The 13,865-nt window shown below is 44.1% G+C and overlaps 1 protein-coding gene across 1 annotated transcript; it reads left to right on the top strand.

Moving 5' to 3' along the window:
• The first annotated feature begins 1,069 nt into the window (after positions 1 to 1,069).
• CD40LG (CD40 ligand) lies at positions 1,070 to 12,511 on the top strand. Its single transcript, XM_057718668.1, has 5 exons — positions 1,070 to 1,266; positions 3,126 to 3,257; positions 7,260 to 7,317; positions 9,231 to 9,293; positions 11,979 to 12,511. The coding sequence occupies exons 1-5, from the start codon at positions 1,111 to 1,113 to the stop codon at positions 12,353 to 12,355; spliced, it is 786 nt and encodes a 261-aa protein (XP_057574651.1). The 5' UTR covers positions 1,070 to 1,110; the 3' UTR covers positions 12,356 to 12,511.
• Positions 12,512 to 13,865: the final 1,354 nt, after the last annotated feature.

Below are 13,865 nucleotides of genomic sequence, written 5' to 3'. Positions count from 1 at the left end.
GGAGTCGGCAATTATTTGGAAAACTCATGTCACAGGCTAAACAAATACCAAAAAACTCAAGGTGAGAATAGTTTTCTATTGCTTAACATGTTTCAAAGATCTTTCATGCACATGTTTACTTGATTTCACAACAACCTAGAGGGTAGGCAAGGTAGGTACAACTGCCCGTTTGGATATGAGGAAACTGAGATCTCGAGAGGGAAAGTGATTTGCTATAGGTCCACAGCAATTTATTGGTACACCAAGGACTAGAATTCAAGTCTCTTAACTGCAGCCTATTTTCCCTATTTCGAACTGATATATTGGCATCAACAATTATCTGATGGATTTGAACAGTGTAGACAGGCAACTCGGCTAAATCAAACTCATATTCCTACTTTAACCTCAATCCCAGAGTTCGGGCCTGAATTACCCCAGACCCTACTTCTCTTGGCCTTGGAGAAGTGTATTTTTCTTGAATTATCTTTCCAGCTAAATTTTCTGACTAATTGTCAGCACTCCTTTTTGCTTTATGCCATGTAGACTTGACTTGAAAAGCTGTCGGGATTTCATTGGGTTTAAAGATGAAAGAAGTCTTAAGAAGCAGTTAGCCAGTGGCAAGCCAGTCATAAAATCAATCCAAACTTTTGTTGATGTTTCTTTCTTTCCCCATCTACTGACTTCCCGCTTTATATTAGTAAGATTGAAATTGAAATAATTTTATTGCTGGTGGATTCATTTGTCACTTTCCTTGAAACTGGTGAACCCCAAACGTTAGACAGCGATAGGAAAATACTGCCATTGCCTGTTAAGAAGTCTATGACATTTCAAGGCAAGAATGAATGTATGGAAGAAGAAACTTGTTTCTTCTTTACTAACGAAAGGGAAAGCCTGGAAGTGAATGATATGGGTAGGTTTAAAAAAAATAAAAGAAAAGACAAAAAAAAAAAAAACCTTTACGTAACTTTTTTGCTGGGAGAGAAGACTGCGAAGCACATTTTCCAGGAAGTGTGGGCTGCGACGATTGTGCGCTCTTAACTAATCCTGAGTAAGGTGGCCACTTTGACAGTCTTCTCATGCTGCCTCTGCCACCTTCTCGGTCAGAAGACATCATTTCAACTCTAACACAGCATGATCGAAACGTATAGCCAACCTTCTCCTCGCTCTGTGGCCACTGGACAACCCGTCAGTATGAAAATTTTTATGTATTTACTTACTGTTTTTCTTATCACCCAGATGATTGGGTCAGCGCTTTTTGCTGTATATCTTCACAGAAGATTGGACAAGGTAAGATGAACCGTGGGCCTTTATTAACTAAATTTGGAGTTCTTATTGATGTGTGCGTTGGTTGGTTTTCGTTCTACCCAAATGATGGACAATGGTAAGAACCCAAATAGATAAGTGGTCTTGTGGCATAGTGCTTGTGGTCTAGTTAGTGAGATGTTCTACTCTTTTCTCTGGTCAAGAGCCTTGGCTCTGGAGTCAGACTGCTGGGTTCAAATCTTGACTCGGTCCTCTACTAGTTCTGTGATCCCGGGCAAGTTATTTTACATGTCTATGCCTCAGTTTCCACATCTGAGAAATAGGGATGTTAATGGTACCCACCTCACAGATTAAATTCAGGCTTAGACCAGATCCAGGCACAAAGTAAGTACTCCACAGACATTAGCTATAATGACTTGCTAAGGTTTTGCTTAAAAAGTAAACTGTTTTTTTTTTCTGATGGAGACAACTGCTTTTCTTCTAAATTTCCAACTAGAGAAGGAGAGCATCAATTTAACCTGAAAATGCATAGTGCTTCAGGTTAGCATGGACATGGATAAGTCCCAGAAAGTGGCGTTCTCTGTATAATTCTTCAAATGCTAATTGTAGTTGCAAGCTGCTCAGTTTCCCTCCGAGATGTTTTACATTATTAAATAGTTACATATACAGAACAAAAGAGTGGAGTAAGTTAATAGGTTGTTCTGCATTCTTAAGAAAAATAACCATTAGGATTTATCCTGTTTGCACGCGTTTACCCACCTCCACTGACAAGCATTATTGGCTGTGTTGACAAAATATCAATCATAGATGAAAAGGAGAAATTTCATCCATTATTTGGCTGTTCCTAAAAGTCTGGATGTGGGAATTGTGGATGTACAGCATCTGGAGGCTGCGTTTTTTCAAGGATGTTCGAGTGGCCTTTATTGGGATGATTGGGATGCCAACCTTGAATTAAGACCATGAGGTTTTCTATCAGGATAAGGTGGAGCAGGAACGAGTGAGGCAATTCACTGGTCACTCAAATTTTAGGTTTCACTGCTAAGAAAAGAGCGGGATTCTGGGTCTGGTTGTTTGTTTGTGTTTGGCCTGGTGGCCTCTGCCAATCAAAAGACTGGACATAAGCCTAGCCTCTACAGGGGAAATATTGACCTGGGTAGACTCAAATTTACCCTGGCACTTGGGTGTTCTCCTAACAATAGTGAAAGCCGCCGGCTAACTGTTTGGAATCTAAAAATGTAATCTGAATACAAGAAGATGGCACAGAATCAGTTGAATTAAACAAGTGAATTCCATACATTTAATTATTCTAAGACATTGGAAAATAAAACATCTCGTTAACGTTGGGAATGAAAGATGATTTCTTTAAAAATGCAAATGCTTTCTGCAAATACGAAAGTTAAAAACAGAGAGATGTAATTAGAACTCGAGTAATTGATACACATTGCAAATTACCTTTTCTGAAGCACTGCATCACAAACACTAAAACAAAGTGGGCAAATTAGCTCAGCAGAAAACTATTTTATAGACTACGTTTCTAATGACCAATCATTCCTGAAGCAATGGGAAATATGACTATTAGAGAGCATTGCTGCTACAATACATGGGAAAATGTATACTTTGTGATGAAATTTCATTACACTAGCTGTGTTTTCTACCTAGCCTTTCAGACAACATGACATTTTCTCTGCTGGTTTTTGTAGATCTTTTAAACTGCGAGTACCAAATATCAATAATCCAGTATACTAACTTGCTATTATTCCCCATTTATATCTGCAAAGTCCTCACATTGTTGAGGCCATGGAAGTGATTGTAGAGACAGACATCATTAGCTGCATTTGCCTGCAGAATTACAATGTCTCATGTCCCTGTTATTTCACAAATAGATAGAAGATGAAAGGAATCTTCATGAAGATTTTGTGTTCATGAAAACGATACAGAGATGCAACAAAGGAGAGGGGTCCTTATCCTTACTGAATTGTGAGGAAATTAAAAGCCGGTTTGAAGACCTGGTCAAGGTAAGGACCTCAATTGTTGGGAAACCTGCTAGGTTGGGAAACTAAAACCTGACCATGTAAAAGTTGAAACGTGTTATATATATATACTAGAGACATATGTACATACATGTATATATGGGTGTGTGTATCAAAAAAGCTAAAATGAAGCCAAAATCCTATGGTTAAAAGGGAAAGGAAAGTAGGAAGTGTGGTTGTTCATAGGAATGCCCTTAAGAAAAATAAAAAAGACTCTCTCTGGGGAAAAGACACACTCTCATGGCCACATTCACACATACACATGGATTCAGACGTGCAGATTCCTCAGGGAAAAGGGTGAAGTCCACCAAGTTTGTTTTTTGCATTTTCTTATCTTTCCATCCAAACCCTGATGCCTTTCCACTATGGACCCAGGGTCTGGTCCCCATTTCCCAGGGAAGCAACAACCATTGGCCGCTGCAGCGTTGGCGGGCCACAGGTTAAGGGTTTGCCTTTACTGGGGGTGGTGGGGACTTCTGAGCACTGATAGACTCTAACAGATGAAGGAACGCTTCTCTCATGATGGGATTGCAGGTGCCACGTAAGTGAGATCTTTTCCTTTTACTGTGAGGAGAGGTGTGGGCAAGTGTGTGATGGACTGTCTCAGCACCGCTCGCACCAGACCCCGTATAACACCACCTGCTCACGGAGCCAGTCAGCTCCAGGGCCAATCCAGACCTCAGGCAGAGAAAGTGTGAAGTCTTCTAGCCCAACAGACTGGTGCCCAGCATGAAGTCACTGCAGTGGCCTATATGATGGGTACCTAAAGCAGGAGTTTCTAGACTGTTTACTGAGGACGCGCCCACAACATTAGTTCTGCCGCTGTAGACAAGGGGTCTAGGAGCTCTTTCTCCAAAAGAAGAACATCGAGAAGTCTTTCTGCCTGTCTCCCCCTCAGAACACTAAGTCAGATACCTTGGGCCCTCAGGAGACTTGGGGGTCCTGACTATGAGGCTGCATCCAGGCTGAGGGCACCGCTGTGCCAGGTGGGTGGGTATCTGGAGAAACCAACAGGAGTTATTTCTCACATATAAGTAATGTGTAATTTCAGCCGGGAGTGTGGGCCTGAGATCTTATTTCTGAGCTTATTCTTGTTCTCCTGTACTGTCCCCGGTGTGTCTTTTAATCCAGCTCTGAGAGCTTATTCCTGAGTCACCTACAGGAATCAGAATGCAGCTCAAATCTGCTGCTGCCTTTTAGGTTCTTTAATCTAGGTTTTAGAGAAAGACTCCTCTTTATTTGCAAGGCTTGAAAGTGATTTGAGTTTCTCTGGTTCTTCGAGGCTTCTGGCCAGTATCACACAGTATTGGAAGGTGTTGCACATTTAAATGTGAATAAAGCCACTTTGAGAACAACACTTAATAATCCAAATAGAATACTTAATGTGCTGGGCTGTGTGACCTTGGGCAAATGACTTCACCTCTCTGGGCCTCAGTTCTCTCATCTATCCAATGAGAGGGTAGAGATGATCTGCCAGGGAACTACCGGCTCCAACATCCTATAATTACATGATCAGCCTTCAGTTCCCCCCAAAGGCAGTGAGAGTGGCTGTTGGTCTCTTCCCTCTCTCCCTCTTTCTTACTGAGAGTTTTACAGTTGTACTGCCAGTTCCTCATGGCTGTATTTCAGGTCAGATATGTAAAGCTTCCCAAATCAGCTACTCAGGAGAAAGGTAAGGAAGAAAGTCAGTTCGGCCTCTCTGCTTAAGCTTGCATGAATAAAAGCTCCCAAGTTTCATACTCTGAAAAGGTAGACCTTCTCAAGCATGTCTGCCAGGGCTCCTTCCGTGTAATAGAGGAAGCCCCTTGCCTCCACTGCTGCGGGGTAGAGTCCGAGTCAATGTCATCTGCACCGACACCATGCACGACAGTCAGACACAAAGTACTCCAGCTCCCCAATCCTGCTCCAATGACTGATCTCCGTTCCAATATCCATTCCATGACACTTCTCATTCTAAAACAATATTTTGGACTTTTTTTTAACCCAATAGGCCAGCTACAAAATAACCCCCAAATTGGATTATTTATATTCTTAGCTAATGTTAGCAGGCTTTCTTTCTGGGTCACAGTCTGACTGGTCCAGGGAAACCCAAGGTATGAATCACAGGAAGGGGTCTTTGAAATCATCATATCCAATTATCAACCCAGGGCTGCTTCTTCCCCCCAGACTCCCTACCCAGTGGTCACTCAATCTCTGTTTGTGACAAGGAAATCATTATTTCCTGAGGCAGGTAGCACCAAGCTGTCATTTTGGGTGGATGATGGAATTCAGGCCTGATGTTAGGGTAAATGCAGGCAGCATTTTAAATAGTATAATTTCACATTAAAACTTACTCCCCCTCCACTCCCTGCTAGAATGATCAGTTCCATGATTGTCTGCTCGCCAGTGCCCTAGAAGTCTTTGATCTCTTTAAGGTCAAAGCCTCTCCTTTTCGAGTTAAAGGTCAAGCTATCCGTCCCTGCCACATGGAGTTCCCAGAAAGAGGGAAATAACTAATTCCAGATTTTCTGAAAGTCAACTTTCAAAAGTCTTTCAGTTGAGGTGGGGAGCAAAGCAAGAGGGGAAAAAAGGCTCTGGGGAGTGTGGCTGGGGGAAAGTTCACAGCAAGGCGAGGCTGGGCACATAAAAGACAAACTTTGCTGACTTCACATTTTCATGTTGGCCAAACCCTGACAGCAATGCCACCACCAAGCCTAAAAGTATCTCAACATCAATCATCACACTCCATCTTTTGAACAGACACGAAATACTCATTTGTTTGCTTGTTATCTCACAAACATTTTCCTGTTGCCGCACTTTCACACTGCCACACTTCAGCTCAAGTGGAAAGTTGAAGCTTTGCACCCCATGCGAGCGTTTCAAGGCGCAGGCTCCCGGTTAGGCTCCGTGACTTACACCCTCACATCTGGCACCTGAGCCAAGCCTACAACGAGCCCCTCAGCAGTAACAACACTGATTTCTTCTAGGGGAGGGACGAAAAGGAAGGCGCTGTAGAAAATTGATTCCAGTAACGGGAAGGCGCACAAGACTTTGATTATCAGAAGATGTGAAAATACTATTGCCTTCCTCCTTTGTGTTCAGAGTCCAGGGTGATGGAGTGGGTTAAGCCCAGCCTAGGAATGTCATCTCACATTTTCTGCTGTTGGTTTCAGTCTCGGATTGCTTGGGTGACCTCATGCCTGCCAGTTAAGCTCACTGTGCCTTTTCTTCAGCATCTTTAAATCTTTAAACTGGCAACAGCAGCCTTTATTACCTTCCAACCTATGTAGATGGCACTCTCTGCTAGCTTCTTTAAGTGCCCCTAGCCTTCCTGCAGTTGCTAATGAGAAGTGCTGCATTTGCCTTGGAACCTTAGCCACACTGGGAGATTACCTGTGTTTCCTGTACGCTGATTATTATAAATAAGAATGGGCCACACGAGGCAACTAGCAACGAGAGAATCTCTTCGGCCCGTTGAAAGGGACAACAAAATTTAAAAATGTCTGAGGATCTTTTCATCATCTGGGATTTCTTCCCGAGGTCAAAGTTACTATTTCCATTTCCTGAGAGATTTTGGACCAATATTATTCTACTAGATACACACCATGATTTATGTATATAAATATTCTATATACTGGTTCCCAGGGTCGAATCAGATCCCCATTCAGCATTATTTGTCAATACCTGCCAAAACCGGGGAGGTTAGGGTCGCAGGAGGGGTCAGCATAGCAGTCTCTGGTCTGGAGAGAGCACTGGAAGATAATAAAGCCCACATTCTGTCTCCAGGTTCACCCCCCTGGGTTTTCTGGGCTGTCAGCTCATCTGTCAAAGCCATGGGCTCCCAGTTGGTAGGATGGAATTAATGACAGGATCTGAGTCTAGATGGTAATCCTCACCAGAAACAGGCAACAAGAGTAATGACAGGTGCCAAATGAATGAAACCTCCCTCTAAAGCACCCCCACCAGACTTCCTGTCAAAATGACCTTTTGCCATGATTCTTATTTTAGGGTATAATGCAAAGCAAAGAAGTGAAGAAGAAAGAAAAAAACTTTGAAATGCACAAAGGTAGGTTGCTCTTTACCATTTCTACGAATACTTAAAAACTAAAACGAAGCGTTAGGCCAATTATATTGAACAACCCAGTGTGGAATCAGGGAACTTTTAGCCCTGGAAATAAAACAGAAACACAATTGCCGAATCAACACCTTATCTGGTGCCTGTGATTTGGAAAGGATTTGTATGGACATATTTATGGCGAAGGCTGTGTTCCTTTAGTGCTGACAATACCAAGTATGAAGAAATCACATTATTTTCAACACCTTAATCAAAGCAACCATACAGCCTAGTCCCACCTACAGAGGATAAGATGACAAGACGGACAGCATTTGGTAGCAGTGTCGTTCCTCACTCAGGGATAACAGTTTTCCATGGGGAACCATGGCCAGTGGTGCCTCGGGGATCCAGGAGTGATTCAGTGTGACAGCCTTGTTCTTGATATCAGAGCATCTCAAATATCCCAGGGTTGGAAAGGACTTTGACGGTTCTCAAATCCTGCACCATCCCCAGACCACGAATCTCCTTCACCACAGCACTGACCATCGACCCTCTGATCAAACATGCCTAGACACCTTCTAGCTCATAAAGCAGTCTGGGCCATCTTTGAACGGCTCTAATGATTATAATAAGATTACGGTATACTCGAGAGAAGTCTTTTCCCCTCTGGAGTTGAAATTTGTTCGTATAATCTCCACTCACTGAATCGAGTTCTGCTCTTTGGGGCCATACTAAACAAAGTATATAATTCCTCTTCTACACTGCAGCTGTCCAGATGTTGAAAACAGCAATCATGGCCCCTGAGCCTTTTCTTCTCCAGGGTAAACCTCCTCAGTGTCTTCCATTGTTCCTCCTATGACCCTTTCCAGGCTTTTTTCCTGTCCTAGTTTAGGTCCTTTTCTGGACACACTAACTTTCCCTGTTCCTTTTAGAATGTAGCATTCCAAACCAAATACAATAATGCCTGAAGTGACCTGAGCATCTGAGTATGGGGAAAATGGAGTGTTGGTAGATGGGTGTTAGAGAAACTACTACATCACAAAGTCAGTGTAAAAGATGGTATGGCTTGTGTAAATTTACTACACACAAAGAAATACATACATACATACATACAGAGTTACAGATACTGTTTTCTGAGGCAAAGAGCTTGCTTTAACTATTGGTCTGGATGCCAAGGGTCACTTATTTCCATGAAGGCTTTCTTTGCTTTCAGAATGACTGTAAAATATGTTGAGTGGTACTATGTTGTCTGTTAATTACCAAGAAGTTTGAGGAAACAGTTCATGTGGGTGCTGCCTAGCAGTCTTTGGGAAAATGATACACTTAAAAAAACTGGTCATTTAGGTCATGCAACTCGACTCATTATTTAGAGGAAACCTACAAAGTGTCCAGCTCCAGGCTCATTACTGGAAAAAAAAAGAAACTTCCACACTGTGTCTGCATTTAGGAGATCAGCACATCTAATTAAGGTGGACACCTTTTGCACGAACGACAATTAGAGGTATAATAATGTGGCCAGTGCTTGACCACATCAAACACCATAAGCATCTTACTAGCTAAGTGTGCAGACATGACCTTGGGGCCCACGAAGATGATCAATGGATGGGAGTTGTTCTTCAAAGCAAGATTTGAAATGTCTTTAATGAAGATCATTTTCGGTAGCCTGTGTCAATCTATGTAAAGCAGAGTCAAGTACTGAGCAACTCTTGGAAGACTGAGCTCAGTTGAAATAGCCAATTCGATTGTTCAGATTTTAGTAACCAACTTTTCCCTCTGTGAGAGGGATTTCAGGCCATCTTATTCTTCCTTTCACATAACCTATTTAAGTACAGTCTCTAGGACCCAGCTGCAGAGATAGACCAAATCCTTCTGGGGACAGTTCTGTTTTTCTTTGGCCTGACAGTTGGCCTTTGGTTTCATTTCAGGTGATCAGGATCCTCAAATCGCAGCACATGTCATCAGTGAGGCCAGTAGTAAAACAGCATCTGGTAAGTCCAAAGCATCTGAGCATCAGCCACCGAAGGGGGAAGGCCAGGAGGATAAAGCAAGGCAGCCTAACGAGTAGGCTCCTCTCTTCCTCTGGGGCCCAATTTACAAAGCTTGCCTTTGTCTTTAAAGTGGGCTCAAATGCACAGATGAGACTTGGAGGGACAAAAGTAGGTAGGACGCAATCCCGATGTCCTCATAGGTTCTTGCTCTGTGGCTGATTCTCAGTGATGAATTACTGGGTGGAGGGACCATTATTCTGACAACACAGAAGAGATGGCAGGTAGTGACCTCCTGACTGCTAGCATCCCTCATCCTAACCCCTCTTCACTGCGTGTAAATGGGCCTCGAGGGGTATTTCCTGCCATCTGCCAATCCTTGTATGATTAACCCCAGCCTCATTGGGGCCAACCTCAGGGAAATTAAAGGTAAAATCATTTTGCAAAGATCAATAGGTGCCAGGATGTTAGATTTTCCAATGAAGTAACAACAGACGACATAGTGTAGTCTTTTCAACTCCGAATGATTTTCTTTCCATATACATTCTGCCATGATTCTAGCCCTTAGATCTTTTTTCCCAAATCTGTACCTCATGATAGCTGGTGTTGGAGAATGTGGCACATCTGATAAAAGGATGGAAACATGCACACTAGCAGAAAATCCCGTATCTACATAAATGTAGGCCAAGAGCATCAGAGCAGTCTTGGAAAACTTTAGCTCAGTGCTCCGGAATGGAGTTCTAAGCAGTGTGTGTGTGTGTGTGTCACACGCACGTGTGTGAGAGAGAGACATAGACAGAGAGAGACACACACACACAGAGAGAGGAAAGGAGATAGGACCTCATCTCGGAGGTGGCTTGGACTTCTCAGTGGCCGTAACACATACGTGGTTATCCTAAATCATGGTATGGGAGCAGGAGCACTGGATAGAAAGTTGTTGAATGCTGAGGTTTAAGAACCATGACTACCACTTGCTGGGTGACCTTGGGCAAGTCCCTTTACCTTTGCAGCGGTTTCCTGTCTCACTTCATAGGGTGACTCTGAGCATCAAATCAGCTAATATGGAAGAAAGTTATTCTGTCAAGTGTTATACAAATGTAAGGTGTCATTTCTTAGCTTACTTCACTGCAGTTCAGCTGTCAGAAGAGTAACATAAAGCCCTTTTTAATAACACTCCCACAATATTTAATAATTCTGCCAAGTACTCTTTCTCATAAAATACACTTATGGGAAAATATCCCAACAAGGACAGTCATCCACATGATACAATCCAATCCAGATTGGATAGATGCCAGCAACAGAGACACCTCCTAGAAGCATAGCTTGCCTTGGATAGATTTCATGGTGCTCACGTACTCTGCCAAAAGGCCCATGACGGCTGTTGGTCCTAGCATGGTTGACAGTCTACATCACAGTAGGTCTACAGGGGATCAGGTGAGAAGTAAGTCACATTTCCTACCCCACCCCAGTCACAAACCTCTCAGACCTACTTGGTCATGCTGCTCCAAAGTTGATCTACATCTCACAGCAAGGATGAAAATTAGGTAAGGACTTACAAGAATAAACTCTGTGGATTCAAAGACAGGGAAACTGCCATTCTCAATCAGATGGTCCAGAAGTAAAAACATCATAATGAAGCATTTCTGGAGTGATCCGGAGGCCCACGAAATGTCAGGCATTTCAGGATGCCTTTCCTAGTTACCAAGGGATGAGTCTTCACAGGTGGGGTCTTGCACCCTGATAGGCCTAAGACCACCAAATAGGAGTTGGAAAAAAAAAAGGTCAAGGAAGCAAATGCATCAGTACTTTCACTTCTCCCCACCCCCACCCCCCACCCCCAGCAGTCTAGGTCTCTGTGGGAGCTGAGATTTGAAATCGGCTGCACACACTACTTTGAACCCACTCAACATCTCAGTCAAGAAAATGGCACATTGTTGGTGGGTACTTCGGCTTAGCCACAAGAATACAGGCACTTTCGAGTTGGTGGCGCCCACTACAATGGGAGATCAAAAACACACAGTGAAATGACAGGTTTATTTTCATACTTCCTTGCCTAATTTTAGTCCTTGCTGTGGGAGGCGGGTCGGGTTTGCAAGAGCATGATCAGGTAGGAAGAAATGGGGTCTTTTCTCTGTGCTGAGGCTGAGCAAGAGCGAGATCAGCAAGTCTTTGACTTTTTGGAAAATTCAAGGAAAGCAAGATACGACTTAATATAGCAAGGACTTTGAGTATTTTGGCACGCGTAATTTATGACATGAGATTTCTAAGTCACTTGCGCTCTTTTAAGTTCAAGGGCAAATTGGCCTTAAGAGGTCTTAAAGGGAGAAGGAAACTCACTGTGTTCTGTTAACTTGGGTTCATCTTGACAACAAGTCTCTGAAATAGGCTGTAACATTAGCCCCGGGTTACAGGGAAGGAACTGAGATTCAGGGAGATTAAGCGACTTGCCCAGGCTTGAATAAGGTCTGGATGGGAACCGAGCTCCACTTGACTGTGCACCCCATGTTGATTGGTCAGCCGTGGCTCCTCAACAGACTCTGAGGGCTGGATGGGTCCCTCAGAGTCCCTGAGGGCCCAAACTTCCACTCCTATATGAAGCCAGTATCCAACACGCAACTCTACTGTCTGTTAGAATCTGAATTGTGTATGCCCCGCCTCACCATGGATTTTTTCCCTCTCCAATTACAGTTCTCCAGTGGGCCCCCAAAGGATACTACACCCTAAGCACCAACTTGGTAACCCTCGAAAACGGAAAACAGCTGGCCGTGAAAAGACAAGGACTCTATTACATCTATGCCCAAGTCACCTTCTGTTCCAATCGGCAAGCTTTGAGTCAAGCTCCATTTATAGCCAGCCTCTGCCTGAAGTCCCCAAGTGGATCGGAGAGAATCTTACTTAGAGCCGCAAATACCCACAGTTCCTCCAAACCGTGCGGGCAGCAATCCATTCACTTGGGAGGAGTCTTTGAATTGCAACCGGGTGCTTCGGTGTTTGTCAACGTGACTGATCCAAGCCAAGTGAGCCACGGAACGGGCTTCACGTCGTTTGGCTTACTCAAACTCTGAACGGTGTAAGCTGGCAGGCTGCGGCTGGGCTGATGGCGGTCTTCACAATCCAGCAAAGCAGTTAAGACCACCCCCCACCCTCCCCCGTTGAACTGCCTATTTATAACCCTAGGATCCTCCTCATGGAGAACTATTTATTATACATCCCGAGGCATGTAGGGCTGCAATGGGTGAATGACCAGGCGGGGGAAACCCCAACAGGCCCTGTTCCATAAGAGCTTATATCCTGAAGCAGCAACCCCACTGATGCAGACATCCAGAGAGTCCTATGAAAAGACAAAGCCATTACGCACAGCTCGAGTTCTGAGTAAACAGCAGAAAATTAGCCAAGTTTAGTTTTGTTTCTTTGCATGCAGTGTCTTTCAGTGGAGAGTGTATTTGATTTCTCAGTGAAGATGCCGGAGGGAAACGGGGAGCCTCAGCTCACATTCAGTTACGGTGGATTCTGGGTCCCTGCGGCCGTGGTGGAGGTGGGGCAGACTTTAGAAAGTGAAATGCACTGGAGAACCAAAAACCCTGCCCCCACCAGCCACCCTGACACTCATTCTCATCCTTCTTTCTCTCCTACACACACACACACACACACACACACACAGAGTCAGGCTGTTGCTAATTATCTTATTTCAACCCTGTTCCTATCTCCACCGCTGTTGATGGGGTGGGAGGTGGGAGGGCAGAGAGGGCCGCTCTGAGGCTGCCCACTCCTTCCCCAGAAATGACTGTATTTAAAGGAAATCTATTGTATCTACCTGCAGTCCCCATTGTTTCCAGAGTGAACTTTTGATTATCTTGTTATTTATTTTTGGAATAATAAAGATCTCTTAACATTATTGTTGTTATTTAGCATCTGAAGCCCCAGGCCAGGTTGGGAGTGGGGAGGATCGTTTGGAGGGAATGTTCCCGATCCTTGTGATGTTTTCAGAAACTTGGTTCTGAAGCTTGTGGCACCATGAACTCTCTTGGTGACAGCACACTCCCTGGAAGGCTGTGATAGCCTTTGATGCATGACAGAAAAGCTTATCCGGTGAAAAGCTTGCTCTGGAAAGGTTGCAGAGGATTGAAAAGACGCTGGGTCTTTTTTGTTGATTAATCACAGCTAAGTGAAGCTTAAATGAGAAGCAGTGGCTTATCTTTTTAATAGCTGTCAAGGCGGTTCCATCTTAGGTAAGAGGACGTGGAGCTGGGGACAAAGTGAAGGGAAGCACTGGCCTCTCGGTCTTGTCACTTCCAATTAAGGGGTTTTTCAGGTAAGAAGCCCAGAGTGGCTTCATCTTCCTTACTGGTAGAGGGCCCTTCTTAAGGCAAATACCACATGTCCAGGCAGAAGAATTATTACTGTAGCAATAAGAAAGGAGCGCGAGAAGAGGTGGGGGCAGTTCTTGGCCGCTGGCCCTGCTCTTCGGTCCCCTGGACGGCACGCTCCCTTCTTGGCTGAGTGACTTGGAAGGCCTTCGAGCATGACTTTCGAACACAAGGCTGAAGTGGTGCCAGACAAACTTGCTCGGCTGTG

This window comes from Hippopotamus amphibius, chromosome X (genome assembly GCF_030028045.1).
Source record: "Hippopotamus amphibius kiboko isolate mHipAmp2 chromosome X, mHipAmp2.hap2, whole genome shotgun sequence".
NCBI classification, from domain to species: domain Eukaryota; kingdom Metazoa; phylum Chordata; class Mammalia; order Artiodactyla; family Hippopotamidae; genus Hippopotamus; species Hippopotamus amphibius.
The sequence above is the reverse complement of the archived record's forward strand: the minus strand, read 5'-3'. Positions and strand labels throughout refer to the sequence as shown.

Bases quoted from the DNA above. Each gene is read 5' to 3' on its own strand.
- CD40LG (XM_057718668.1), top strand. From the start codon at position 1,111: ATGATCGAAACGTATAGCCAACCTTCTCCTCGCTCTGTGGCCACTGGA. The intron at 7,318-9,230 runs GTAGGTTGCTCT...GTTTCATTTCAG, and splicing joins AAACTTTGAAATGCACAAAG to GTGATCAGGATCCTCAAATC. The intron at 9,294-11,978 runs GTAAGTCCAAAG...CTCCAATTACAG, and splicing joins CAGTAGTAAAACAGCATCTG to TTCTCCAGTGGGCCCCCAAA.